At 39.8% G+C, this 14,691-nt stretch overlaps 1 protein-coding gene across 1 annotated transcript in view; it reads left to right on the top strand.

The window, feature by feature from the left end:
• The window catches only part of TMEM181 (transmembrane protein 181), a gene marked incomplete at its 5' end in the record, with an annotated part of 72,766 nt that overhangs the window by 39,152 nt on the left and 18,923 nt on the right, over positions 1–14,691 (top strand). Inside the window, 7 exons of the mRNA XM_019548624.1 lie at positions 453–556; positions 4,699–4,751; positions 6,140–6,230; positions 6,786–6,907; positions 9,662–9,781; positions 11,816–11,896; positions 13,291–13,390. Coding sequence (XP_019404169.1) covers positions 453–556; positions 4,699–4,751; positions 6,140–6,230; positions 6,786–6,907; positions 9,662–9,781; positions 11,816–11,896; positions 13,291–13,390 — 671 coding nt within the window. The remainder of the gene's footprint in view (positions 1–452; positions 557–4,698; positions 4,752–6,139; positions 6,231–6,785; positions 6,908–9,661; positions 9,782–11,815; positions 11,897–13,290; positions 13,391–14,691) is intronic.

Genomic DNA, 14,691 nt, shown 5'->3' with positions numbered 1-14,691 from the left:
AGACACAGAAGACTGATTTAAGACCACATAAATGTGTGTAAGTTTTATGATGATGACACATGCCACTTGAGCTTTATCTTCAAACTGCACGTATGATAACCTCATAATAACCTTCACGGGTCCTTTACATTGTGGATAACTGAGCTGGAATGTATAACATGCGCCCCTTCTGAGTTAGAGACAGTAACTCATGTTTGCATCTTAAGACAGTAAAAATGCAGAAAAAAGAATGGTAACTTTTGTAAAGTTTGGTTGGTTTTGTGTTTTTGGTTTTTTTTCCAAATGCACGTGGCTTGAAAGAATTTATACTACCCCAGTAAAAGAGTCTGCCTGGTGGCTTCTTTGCACTGGAAATTCTTTATAATGCTTTTATTGAGGAAAAACCTGTTTTATTCCATTTTTATACAAACCACCACTGATTAATAATTTGTGCTTTTATTTGTTCCCTCCAGGTTGGCACCAATGCGTCTATACACGCTGTCCAAGCGGCACTTTGTCCTAGTCTTTGTTGTATTCTTCATTTGCTTTGGTTTGACAATCTTCATTGGAATTGCAGGTAAGGTTGTCATTTAAAAATGGTTTTTATTTTATTAATTTTTCTTATAAGTTCAAAAAATTTACTCATAGATGTGTTTTAATGAGTCTAGCATTTCATATCTGGGGGTGTGTGGAGAGTACATTGTTGCAAATTTGTATCTGCTATTTGCAGCTTTTTCCTTTCAATGTGTCTTGATTAGGTTTACTTAACCTTAGTTCCTACACCAGGGTAGATGCTAATTAAGTAAAAAGCATGTTTAAGATTAGCTGGGCAGAAAATTGTTTAAGCCTTGCCCTTCCAATTAAATATGATGAATAAAATACTAATGTGTTTTGGGAGTAAAAAGGCAATACATGATCTGTTGATTAAAGCACAGCATTGGGAAGTGGAAAATTCAGTTCTGTTCATGGCTAAGCTTTTCCTTAGTATTCCTGTGAAAGACATTTTGGAGCAGCGCCAAATAAATCACAACATCTACTTGTAAGATGTTGGTGTACCAAGAGGGGATGGCAGAGGAACTGTGAAGGGACTGATCCTTTTCATAGCGGCACAGCCCTGGCCCCTTCCACACTGTCCACCCTGGTGTAATGTACCAGGTTGGACAGCACAACAGGCCTGACCTCTGGGCAGGTCCTTGCCACCCACCGTAGAGCCCGCTCGCATCAGGGAGGGAGGAGGCTGCAAGCAGCTCTACTGGGGTCCACAGAGCCCCAGGCTGACTTGTTGCTGGCAACAGGTGCACATGTGCCTTGGGGTAGACAGCAGGGAAGGGGCTGGGGCTGTGCTGCCACAAGAAGGACTGGGCCCCTTGCAACTCCCACACCATCCATGCTGAGGGCTGGTGTGCCAAGTAAAATGTCTTCACATGCCATAATCTAGTACATGTGCTGGGGGTCGCCTGCTTCAGCAGGGCTAACAATAGTAAATACTTTGCAGTAATGATTGAACATGCATTGACAATTCTGTCCAGAATGTGCCAAGATTTTAGCACAAAATCTTATCTTTATTTTTTTGCCTCAGTCTTTCCATTTGTACAATGGCGATACAGTTGACTCCCTCACTCCCTTTTCAAATTTTGCCTCTTCCTGTGCCTCCTTCCCCTTAGAAATGACCGTGGCTTACATATGCTCCCTCTGTCAGAAGTCTGAAATAGTTGATCGTTAATTGGACCCAACAGCTTGGGTATTCCAGCTCCCATGGGATGGTTCATTGTCACTAAAACCTAAAACAATAAAAGTCAGCCATAAAACAGAACTGACTTGGCTATTTTAAACTGATCCTGAGATTTTAGGATGCAAACAAATTGATTTCACAGTTGTGCACACTGTTGATGCTGGTGTGAACTGCCCAGGGGAATCTGAGGGAAGTGCTTGACTCTTAAAATGTTTCATGTACATGTATTTTTAGCTAATCATTCATTAAGATGTAATTTTAAGCAAGACTAATGGTTTCATTAGAGCAGTTTCTCACTTGGTTAAATAACTGAGCTAGTTTCTGTTATTGGCACTGCATGCACTTCTGGCACATGACAGTAGAATTCTGCTCATAATTGGGCAAGAACAATGCTCTCATAAAAGTAAGAATTGAGCTCTTTCGTTCTAATGAAGTGTCCGCTCTTTTTACAGAGTGGTTAGTGACATGTTGCATTGTATCTACTTACATGTAGATCTTGTGATATAGACTCCCCATCTCATTTAGCTCTGCTGTTGTAAGCAATGCATAGTTTTGTGCTTTGTTGGAATTACGGAACTGACCTTTGCTTTTTGATCAGGATCAGCAGTACTTTGTGACTCTTATCCTCTTGAGATAACTTTTTTTTTTAACGCTGTGAATCTGCGTAATGACGACTTGGGTCCATTCTCCATCAACAAACTTATCTGCTGAAGCAATTGATTATGCAAGGAGCAAGATTTGACCTGACTTATTTAGAAAGGTCTGTTGTAAAGTCTTTCCGATTCTTAAAAGTAGGTTTTTTTGCATTTTTTGATTTTGAAAAAGGAGCAAAACTAAACCTAGCTGCTCATTCCTGAGTAACACCACTGTTTAGGAAATAGGTATTTTTTTTTCCTTTTTGCAAACAAATGCATTTCAGTTCTTTCTCCCAGATGTCCCTTTTTAAAGCATATGAAAAAATTGTATGTGCCTAAAGTCCAGCAGCTCCCCCTCTGTATGCTTCCCCTCCCCTACCCCCCACACAAATTGAGCCTGGAGAATCCTACTTATAGTAAGTCTTCCCCCATAGTTCTTTGCTTGGGTGTATGTATGAGTGTCTGCATGTAGAAGGAGTAAGGGATACTTGGGGAACTTCCAACTGTGAGGTTTCTTATCAGTTTGTTTAATAATCCGCTCTGTGCTCCCTCATCTGGGTAAAGGGTTATGTGAAGTACACCAGTGTTTGCTAGTCAAAAAAATGGCATTGGGAAAACTTACATAACTCCCTACACAGACTCAAAGGAGAGAGACCTGGGGATGTCTGCTCTCTTATTTGTACACCCTTATCCATGCATTGGGCATCTCTACGTACAGTACTGAGATGGTTGCTGCTTTACTATTTGCATGCTTACTTTTGTCAAGGTGCACTCTTTTTCTCTTCCTGTTTTCCATAGCATGTTCTTTGCTTTCCGGAGATAATGTTGAGTGCCAGGGAGATGCAGGTTGTCTTTGAATGTTGCTGAGCGTGCTTTCTGTGCTCGTTTGTGTGTGCTGGAGTCCAGTTGCTCTGCTTGACCCACCCAGGTACACGTTGCCTGTGTAAAGTACACTTCCACTCTAACTGAGGCTGAGGGTACAGTGTTAAAGTACTTTGTCAGTAAAGTAGTTTATTCACCATTATTCTTGAATTACTTGATCAACACTTCATCAGTCTGTTGTTTAAAAAATATAGACCTTGACTACAGAACAGTCTTGCTAATGTTTTGTCATTGATCTAAAAACTTGGGTATATGACAGAAGAAAATGTTTACCTTGCTTTGTAAGATAGAGCTTGTCATTGCTTTTGTAGTACTTCGGAGTTCTCCAGTATGCTGACCAGTTGAGTCTAACAAGGTCCCACATAATTAACTTTCTTACACTTCACAAAATTGAGTACACTTTCCAGTGCAATTCCCTGATATCTTTGTCTACTTATTTGCTAATTTGAAGAAGTCTAATAAGCCAGAATAGGTATTATAATTATTGGTGCGTGCAAATGAGGTTGTACTGCAATTTGAATCTCCTATATATTTGAACTTGTTGGGTTTTGCTTTTATAACATTTTAAATAGAACATTTTATTATTTCACATAATCTTATAAAATGTAGGGGGTCTTCAGAAAGCTGGGCAGTACTACAGGCCTGTGTCGTCATTGTTCAGTATTACTGTGGTCTTTCTTATGAGTGAGCTGTCTCTCTATAGATATATTAATTTATATCTATAAATGTATATATGATATATAGGTGACGTGTAACATCAGTTTCATACGTCATCTTTAGAACACTTGGTCTCTGTTCTGAATTTTTTTGTTTTTCTTCTGCCTTTCCAGACCATAGCTTCTACAAATTAACTTCAGGTTTCCTCTCTTATATGTATAATTGGTTTTATTGTGCAATTCTGTTATACTTTGTTTGCTATTTAAATGACTCATATGCTGTATGTAAATGAACATAATTTCAAATATAATCCCAGGTATATGCACAGATAATTTCACTTGAACAGACCAAGATGAGTAAGTCCACTTAAAATATAGTTCATCCCATAAAATATTGTTGGTTTTGTCTGTATTGTGCTGCAGTCGCTACTGTGATTAATCCTTACTTTGAGTAAAATAGTGACTTGTTTATAACATGTTATTGTTAGAGTAAGGATTTAGGCCTAGGGACTCCTGAATGCTATGGCTTAATTGCTGTGTGACCTTGCACAGAATAAGGCGCAGATCCTTACAGGTAATTGGGTACAAAGGAGAGTTGGGCACCTGAATACCTCTAAGATTCTGCACTTCAGTGACTTGTCCTTGAGTTTGTCTCTCAAGTAGGATAATATCTGCTTGCTTCACAGGGTGCTTGGTAACTAATATTTATGCTGTATGTGAAATTTTGAAACTAAATTACTTCAGGCTACTATATCATTATTTATGCACGTATTTCATTACTGCCCTCTCCCCTCTCTTTTTGAATATCTTATAGGTCCTAATGTAATTAAGACCACAACAACATCTGAATTGACTAACAGCTCAAAGGTAAGAATTACATGGCATAATTGTGCTGCATGGCAGGCACTTATGTTTTTATTTATTAAAAATCACATTAAAATTTCATACAGCTGCTTATACAGTTCAAGTTTATAAAAAGGACATTTCTGATGTGATGTTATGCCTTCCATTTTTTGCAACATAATTCAAACTTTACTAGCTGAGAGTTTGCCCTGATAAATGCTCTGTGCTGCCTCTTGAATGACCCAGCATGAATCCACCACAGCCTAGTTACACCTTTTACAAGACTGCTTACCTCATTGGCATGTGAATTGGATAGTGTTGCTCTGCACCAGACTTTGACCGAGCAAAGTAAGGTATTGATAGGATTCCCTTGGTAATTCTTGCATCTTTGTTCAGGAAGAACAGCATGATGTGAATCCTTAAGAGTGAGGAAGTAGAAACTGAGAGCAGAAAAGAAAATCGGCCTTCTTTTGGGACTAAATCTTCTAATTTCTAACTTTCTTTTCTGGCTGCTGGGAAGGAATTGGTTTTTTTTTTTGCTCCCCTGGGTGACTGTAAACAAAGTAAACCAGAGGTCTGAAGTCTGTCTTCACATTCCTTGATTTGAGGCACCTTTACTACATATTCACCTCTTAAGTTTTCCACACTTAGTGCCATTAACTGTTTCACTTCAGATGCTGAGATGACTGATTTGTTAAAATCTTTTTTTGTAAAACATAAAATTATATTTATTAATGGGCTGCAGTACTGTTGTTTTTTAAATTGCTGTCCATGTATGTATATTTGGATTTTTTGAGAATTGAAAACAAACATTTTTTCCAAAACGACATATTTATTACATTCATTTTATTACATATAGCTGAGGTAAGTGTAAGAGAAGCAGTATCCTACCACTATACGCTCTGCTCCTTATTGTAATTATTATCTTTCCACTCTTTTCCATAGTTTTGAAAATGTAGTCTATTCAGAGGAAAGTGATTGCCCTTTTTGATGCTAAATTGAAGTGGCTTAATATGTTGTTGCAATTTAATTGCCAAAAATGTCGTTTGATCTATAGGGGTAGAAATAAATTGCTGTCGATAGTTGCTCTGAAAATGCAGTGCTACACATTTCCTGCTTAGATTTGGGCTCTTTGCCCATTTTTATTACTGCTGCCTTTATTTGCTGTAGGCAGTGTTGGCGTGATGTTGCTTTAAATATTTGCATCTTCCATGTGACATAAACTGCAAGTATTGCTAAAGTGAAATGGCTAAAAGGGAACTGGCGCTTAATTTTCTCAAAAAACCCCCAACCTTTTCTGTCAGAATGGAAAAATAGCCAAAGTCTTTATATACTACATGTACAGACTATTAGTGCAACAGAATTACTGACTAAATTACCTCCAGTTTTTTTTTTTTAATTTATTTTCCCAGCTGAAGTCATATCCGTTAAATTCACAACCATTATCCACTTATAATCAACAACTATGGCTAACCTGTGTTGTTGAACTGGATCCACCTTATGGTAAGTGCCTTGTCTAGTTTATTTCTGATTACTGATATGATAAGATAATAATATATGTTGTAGCTGTAATTTCACCTACCTGTAATGTACATTATCCTTTTTAGTTCTGAATTGTAAAACTAGGGGGCAGAGGGGAGGGAGCCCACCTGTCAGAGGAAAGGTGAATGTACAGAGCTTGGCTTGAGTTAGTTAAGGCTTCTTGCAGCCGTTGCTTTCCTAAGTGTTAGTATTTTGTTCTTTGTTTTTCATAAATCAGTAATAGCCAGGGTGTATTTCTCTTGCTTCCTCTTGATAGAGTTAGACTGGTAGCTATTATACTGTACTGATGCTAGATTTGAATCTCAGAGATTCTTAGACTATATTATTAGTTATTGCTAACTTGTGTTGGCCAAAATAATTCCTACTGAAGGAAGGCAGGATTTTCTTTCTTCTCTACTGTGACCAAATACAATTGAGTTGGCTGCTGGGATTATGGAGCATTGTAACTCTTATTTGAGATTCCACCCCCCCCCCGAATCTGTACAACAGTCTAACATCTTTATCTTTTAATTATAGAATCTCGCTTCAAAATTAACATTACTCTGTCAATTAAAATACACGGTGTAACAAAGGATGCAAGCACACGATACAAAAATAACCAAGTTCATAATCGGACAAGGCAACTCAGCTGTGCTCGGGTAGGTGCTTTTTGAGACAACACTGACTGCAGAGCTTGTTCTTCTAAAACTGTGCATGTATTAAATCATTGTAGATCAGAACCATGCATGAGGAAGTCATAGAAAGAAAACAGAAGTAAGAACTTGTTCCTAGTTATAACTCTCTGCAGGAAGGTGATGTATTGTAAGATTCAAACAGGGTTTCCTTCAGCAGTGTGCCATGACTTCAAGTCCCTTGATAATGAAACCATAACAGGTATTTTCAGGTTGTTAACACGATTAGAGCTGTCATTCATGCTGGGAAACTGGTAAAATTTATCCGGCCACACCTGTTGAACACAGCTGCTACTGGCCCATTTTTTCAGTGTTATGATTGGCCAAGTCTAAATGAAAGAACTAGAACACTGTACAATAGTTTCTGCTTTGTCCTGAAGCAGAGTGTTTTTAAAATTTTTTTTTCATTTAAGTTGTTGAAATTCTAGCATAACTTTTTTCTTTTTGTTTCATTATTTAAAATTTGCATTACTGAGTTTGACTTGAAGAGCCATCAACACACTGCTTTTCTGTTTTCAAGAGAAATCTTGCTGGTGAAAACTTAATTACACAGGGGAGGCTACATATCATAAGTGAAATATTCTGAAGCCCTGACTCTGCTGGCTTTATTTAAGAAAGTCTACAAATATTGATTAGATTTTAATTTTCTTAACTAGGCAGCTTAGACTAATGCATTTAATTTTTTCTCTTTGACTTTTTCATTCCTTCATAATGGATACCATTTATTTAAGAGATGCCATAGTACCAAGGTTTGGGTGAATACAAGACTCACCCTGTCATGATCTCCTGTGATTCCAAGCTCAGCTGATGTTAATTCTCCACAAATCTCCCTCTGTGCCTTCCAGCTATTTTTTTTGGAAGATTTGAATGAAAGATGGTGTGGATAATTCCCTGTCTATTAAAGCTGAATGTTTTGGAAAATGAGCTCCTACTTTCTGCTTGGTGATTCTGTCTTTCAGCTGGGGGCTTTCTGAATGTTTGTGGTATGTCTGAGTCAGTGGACTACTGCTTCTTAGTGGTTAGGTTAGTGTTCCTATCTAAAAAAAATGTAAAAAGAATAAAAAGGTGACTGGGTAAAAATTTCCAAAGTGTGACAGTATGACATAAAACGCTGGCAATATGTCTTATGCTCCTAGTCACTTAAGTACTTACAGGAATTTCACCCACTGGCTAGGGAAAGAAGTTGCACACAAACTGGTTTAAGTGATGGGGAACGGGTAAAACCTGTGACAGAACTGAAGTTTTTAGTGCACTTAAACAGCTTTCAAAATGGCCAAAACTGTTTTTAAGATGAACCTGGATGGATGTAATATCAGACTAAACTGATTTAGGGCAAACCAGTTTATGGAAGTTCTGTCCCAGATCCCCTCCTGACTTGAAGTTAACTCGCAGTCCTCCAGCTTCCTAGGATGCTGTGCAGCCCAGGGCTGTGCTGTCTGCTCTAGCAGAACAGGGCTGGCCCTGCTCCCAGCTGTCAGATGGGGCTTTTCCATCCCCTGCAGCCAGGAGCCAGGCCAGTTTCCCCCAGCCCCGCCCCTCCTTGGCTGGGTGGATTGGCTGGGCTCCTGGCTCGGGTCGGGGGAGTAAAGCCCCCACTGCGGACTTACTGCCCCTCCTCCTCCCCCAACCGCTGCCAGGCACAGTCCAGAGCTGGGGGTGGGGAGCCTTCTCCCACCACTACCACCTCGGCTGGCCTGGTCACCCAGGAGTGGGTGTGGCTGGGTGATCAGCCCAGTTCCCAGCTCTGGTGGAGGGAGTAAAGCCCCTGCTGCAGGGGCTTCTTCTTTTTTCCCTCCCCCTGTGCTGGGCACATAACCAGCTGGGGTTCTGGGCAGCGGGGTGGGTGTTTTCCTCTTCCCCCACAATCCTCAGCCAACCCAGTGGCCAAGGGAGGGAGGCATGGCTATAGGACCTCACCTCACTCCCAGCTCTGTGTGGGCATGGAGAGAGGGAGAAACACCGCACTGGGGGCTTCACTTCACCCCAGGGTGACCCTGGCTAGTAGTCTGGTGGGCAGAGGGGGTTATGGCTAGGGCATAAGAAATTATGTTAAAACTCTCTCAGGAGAGAGAATTATTTAGTATGTAGGTAGGGGAAAATGACGAATTGAGTAAGAAAGACTCAACATACTCCTGATTGGTGGGGTGATGGATCATTTACTTGCTTATGTGCTTAGGTTTTTGTTTGTTTTGTTCTGTACATGTCAAAGCGCTTGCCCTTGACTGAATACTAAACCACCTTTTAACAGCCAAATTTTCCTGATCTAATGAATACTCTGATGGTGAAAGAAACCAGTTTCATATATGGTTCAAAGGGCACATCTACATATTGCCCTGTGGCAATGTAGTGACAAGCTGTGTTGCATTACAGCACACAGTGGCAACATAGTGATCACCTGTGCCCAAGCATTCCTTATATGGTGCACCAATCCCCTGGCACTGTGCCAGCTACATTCCTTACAGAGAAACTGCTGCCCCTTGCTTGCCTACTGCCCAGTATCAGCACTTGCATCTCCCAGTAGCACAGAAGGCGCTCTATTCAGTTTTGTTGCTTAGTTCTGGGAAGGCCTGGACTATGGCTCAAAGCTTTAGCATAACTCAGTTTGCCTGCTGCAGTTAGCACAAGTCATCTTGTTGTGGCTGACTTGCATCTATGTGTATGTCTTTAGATGTCAAAGCTTTGTTCAATGACTTGCACACTATTCTAACTTTGTATTCACAGAAATGTGATGAAATCATTGTGGCTCATCTTGGCTACCTGAACTACACTCAGTATAACATATTGGTTAGTTTTGGGGGTCTGGAGAAGTTGATTTTTCCCATCCTGAGCATCAATTTCACAGTAAGTTACATATTAGGCCAGGAGGAAAAAGTCTTTTAGTTTTTAGTTGTTGTTGTGAAAGGTCTATTTTAACTGTACTGAAATAGTTTCCTTTTGAAAGTGAAACACTTGCACAGAGGAAGTATTAAGGTAAGACTCTTGATTCATGCTTGGGTCAAAACCATTCGATGGATGCTGTTATAGTGTTAAAGTTTGGTTATAGTGCAGCTTGCCCATTTTTTTTTTCCCTGTCAGAATGGTTTTTAAGCTATGCCTAATTAGAGATGTTATCTTTAGCACTTCTCTTGAGAACAAATCTTTCTCAATGCTGGGCAAGCTAGACTGGGACCACGGTAGCAACACCTGTTTAAATGTGATTGTAGCTAGTGGGGACAGGGGACACTTGTTCATTAAGCCGTTCTAAATCTATGCTTGTGAAGTCCATCATTAAAAAATATTGAGTACACAAGAATGAACAGAACTCTTCTGGCTTTTTCCCAGAAATTGGGGTTCAAACATTCAGAAGTAGCTGTGAAGTGATCAAGCCTTTCAGGGGCTACACAAACAGCAGATCAAAAACTTTTATTTTATCATTTTCATGTTCAGATGCTTTCAGTGTTCAGATGTACATTCATGAGAAAAGGTCTGGTTTAGATAGGTAAGCTTGGGTGAACATTGGGGTCTTACATCTAACAAAGTAGCTTTTTTCCACACGTTAGAAATGAAATTTTAAAAAAAAAAAAAAATGGGATTAGCAAGATTTTTCAAGAGTTTCCAAAAGCAGGTTGACCTGAAAAGGAAACGTTTTCTTCAGTAAAACAAGTAAAGCAAATAGGCCAAATTCAGCCTAATTAAGGAAAATGGTGTAATACATGCTGCTTAAAGATGATTTGAAAAACAAAATGTTAATAGGACTTCACTGGCCTGTGCTATAAGGCCCCAGCACTAGTAAACCAACCCCCAAAGAACCTAAACAAACTCTGAGCTGCTGTGGGCTCTGTATTCACTTTGGTTGTGATGGCTGTGCTGCAGTGTTCCTCCTGAATGTTTTAGCCTGCGTTTTGCAGCACCTAATTAGCAGCAGCCTAAAATATAAAGGCAAACATTTTAATTTTTAGATTTTGCTGAATGGTCTTCACATTTAGTTTGGTAAAGTGTGGGGAGCATTTAGTACACAAATGGCTTTGCTTTGGTAATCATCTTGCTTCATAGCCCATAGCAAGGAAACTACCAATTTTGTCCACCTTACGTTGCTGTATTTATTGTAGTAGTACATAGTGGACCCACCTGAGATTGTACAGTGCCTAATGCAGTGGGGCTTCATACTTACAGCCCTTGTTCTGTAGAATTTGTTTTTTTTTTTTAGAGAAGGCAAAGATTTAAGACTACTGGCAGAGCTGACAAAACTTGCCCAAGATCACACAAGGGGGGGCAGTATATGTGGGAGTGAGTAGACTTTTGTGCCTGGGCTTGTAAATGTTATTGATCATTTTCCAATATTGATTTCATATAAAATGTGTGGACTACAAAATAGCAATAATGAACTACTTTTTAAATGTAATGCCCAGGAAGTGAGACAAAGTATTAGAAGTGTGGAGAAAGCTTTTGCTGCTTTAACTGTAGTCATGTTTCCAGCACTTCTGAACTTTTTATTTTTGAAGTGATCTTCCTGTTTCTTGAGGTAAAACTAGACAGAAAGAACAAATGCACTAATTAAGGCTTATGAACCTTTCCTTAGTTTAAAGCAGCCTGTATGTGACTCTGGCTGAAGTTCCTTCCTTCAGACATTAAAGAGGTATTTTTTTGTGCACAAAAGATGCTAGGCTACTTCGGCTGACTTAATATGGAGGTTGCAGGAAAAGAGGCATACAGTTAATTTACCACTTTCCCTTGTGAGGTAGTGGGATTTATAATGACTTCATTATGGGAAAGTCAGTGGGTTCATTTGCAGAAACTCGTATGCATTATTGTCTACAAGAACTACACATTCTTGATGTCATATAAATGCTCTCAGCTTCCTTTTAATTTTCTTTGTTGTCTCTTATTGCCTTGTAGTGGAAAACTTACAATCCGTATTTTTCACAAGTTGAAATTTGGTTCCGATTTGTATTTGTGGTTCTTACTTTTGTAGTCACGGTGAGTACTGTCTCTTACTTTTTTGGGTGGTTGGGTCAAGATTGTGTATTCCATCTCTCCCTTAGGACTGCATTTGGTGGTGTAACTCTGGACATTAGCAACACATAGTATTGTGCATGTGCAAGACAAATTTTAAAGACTTACAGAGTTTTGTGTCTTTTGTCATTTTTGCAAGGAGTTCAATGGGTTAATTCTATGTGAATGATAAAATTCAGATATATTCCTGTTTGTTTTAAGTAGGGGCAAGAAGGCATTATAAACGAATGATTAAAACATTTTTTTTTCTTACTGTGTTTGTGCAACACAGAATGGCAGAGAGAATTTGGCTCAAACCCCTATTTCCTCTCCTCACTTCCCTGTCAGCCTCCCTGCTCCTCCCCCTCCTCTTCCCCCTGGGGCTGAGACCAAGGACAAAAAACCCCCAAAAAACATCAGCTAGAGTAAAGAATTTTGGAGATAATGGGAAAAAAAATCACTGGATTATAATAAATACATAAGTAACTTCAAATGTAGTTTGTGTTTGCTTAGGAACTTAGTAAAATACAGTGCAAATGTGTGCATGGCATGCAGGTAGCAGTGAATGTGGTATATAACCAGATCTGTCACTGATATTCATAAAATCATAGAAAGTTAGGGTTTCATAGTTTCTAGGGTCGGAAGGGATCCAAGTAGATCATCTAGTCCGACCCCCCACCATGGCAGGAAAGAGTACTGGGGTCAAACGACCCCAACAAGGTATACATCTAGCAGGAGGTCATCTAGTCCAATCCCCTGCTCAAAGCAGGACCACTCCCAACTAGATCATCCCAGCCAAAGCTTTGTCTAGCCGGGTTTTGAAAACCTCAAAGGAACAAGCTTCCACCACCTCTTTTTGGGTAACCTGTTCCAGTGTTTTACTAACCTCCTAGTGAGAAAATTCTTCCTGATATCTAACCTAAACTTCCATTACTTAAATGTGAGACTGTTGTTCCTTGTTCTGTCGTCTGCCACCACAGATAAGTCTGGCTCCATCCTCTTTCAAACCTCCCTTCAGGTAGTTGAAGGCTGCTATTAAGACTGCTGTCATAGAGCGTAGTTGGTAGACTAACATGGGCAGATATCAATATGTGCCAGTGAGGCCAAATGGAAATTTGACAGCATCATGCATGTTTTGCTGCCTTGCACTGTTAGCTAGTTTCCATTTTAGACTACCTGAGAGGGTAAGTGACTTGTTCAAGATCATAAAATGAATGGAACTAGAAATGAAACTTTGAGCATCTGAACTCCAGTGTCATAGTCTACCCATTAGAGCACATCCCTGTTAGGTGATGTCGTTAATAATACTAAAAAATCTGCTACCTCTGTTAAAGTTACAGCATGGTCTTTGTCAATTTAATTTTAAATTTGTGTTTCAGTGCCTGTTTGCACATTCCCTCCGGAAATTCTCCATGAGAGACTGGGGAATTGAACAGAAATGGATGTCCATCCTCCTACCCCTGTTACTGCTTTACAATGGTACTTTAAAACATGCTATTTTTTTTTTTTTTTTACAGAGTCTCGTAAAAATGAACTTGGCCCATTAAACTACATGCAACTACTTATAAGATTTCAGTCAAAAACTCATTAACAGAGTTGAAAAATATTGAAAGAAGGTTGTTGTTGTTGTTTATACAAATCAGACTCGGGATAATCGGAAAGAAATGAAAACCATCTACTGGTCTTTCAAACAAATCTTGTTTTCTGTTTAGCATTCTGAATTAGATAAGTAGTTATAGCTATATTGGATTTTAAATGTAATGTTTCAGTGCGTAGTTTAATTTAAGCCCTTTCATTTGAGCGACTCTTTAGAGGTGCTGAAATAGCAGTTTCATCTTTATTAAGCGTGAAGGCTGCTTTCAGATTCTAATTTGTTAAACCAAGCCAAATTCTAAGATTGCTAACGGGTATCAAAATAGTATTTGGCTCTCAATTACTTTCATAATTACACTGATGCTTTGTTGGGCAACTAGCAAGAAACAGTTGTCTGGTAGCAGATGTGAACTCTGTTACCAGATTTGCCTGACACTTTGAGGTGTGCTCACCTATTAGGGGTATGTTTCTGGGGTCTCTATAATTCTGTCAGTGTGCTGCTTGTGATGCTTGTGTTTCTGTATGGAGCTGTATCTCTCCCTTCTGCAAGTCCTCACCCCCAGTGGAGGTCTTTGCCCTCACTATCTTGCAGGACTCAGTTTCAATGGGGCTGGGTTCCTCGAACCACCAAATCAGTCAAACACACATACACGTATAGATTGACAGGACATGCCTGAGTCAAGCCAAGTTTATTTAGCATCGATAGGCTAACACCCTCATGTGCCTTGAACTTGGTTCAGCAGGGCAACAATAAAATGCAGTCGGACACAAGCACATGGGTTAACAGAGGGCATCTGAGTCAGGCTGGACACCCTCATGTGCCTTGAACTCAGTTCATCCCTTATTTCAGCAGGTCAATAATAAATGCAGTTAGATACACGTACGCACACGCTAACAGAGTACATCTGAGTGGGCTGGGTCTGATCAGCACTTTCAGCTGATATCCTCATGCACCTCAAAACTCAGCATGTCCCAATCTCTTGTCACAATGGTCCTAGTAGTAACCCCCCTTGATAAGCAGACCCCACCGTAGTTTTGGGCATTATAGGGATCTTTGGCTTGGGTAAAAGAAGGGTTGCTGCAGAGCAAATGGGGAGGTCAAGGGGAAGAGTAAGTGAGGTTCAAAGAGAGAGTGTAGCAACCAGCTTGACAATACACGTTATTTTTGGCCAGGTATATGAACTTAC

Source organism: Crocodylus porosus, unplaced genomic scaffold, assembly GCF_001723895.1.
Source record: "Crocodylus porosus isolate Cpor-Errol unplaced genomic scaffold, CroPor_comp1, whole genome shotgun sequence".
Lineage (NCBI taxonomy): Eukaryota > Metazoa > Chordata > Crocodylia > Crocodylidae > Crocodylus > Crocodylus porosus.
This window is presented reverse-complemented; position numbering and strand designations above follow the sequence as displayed.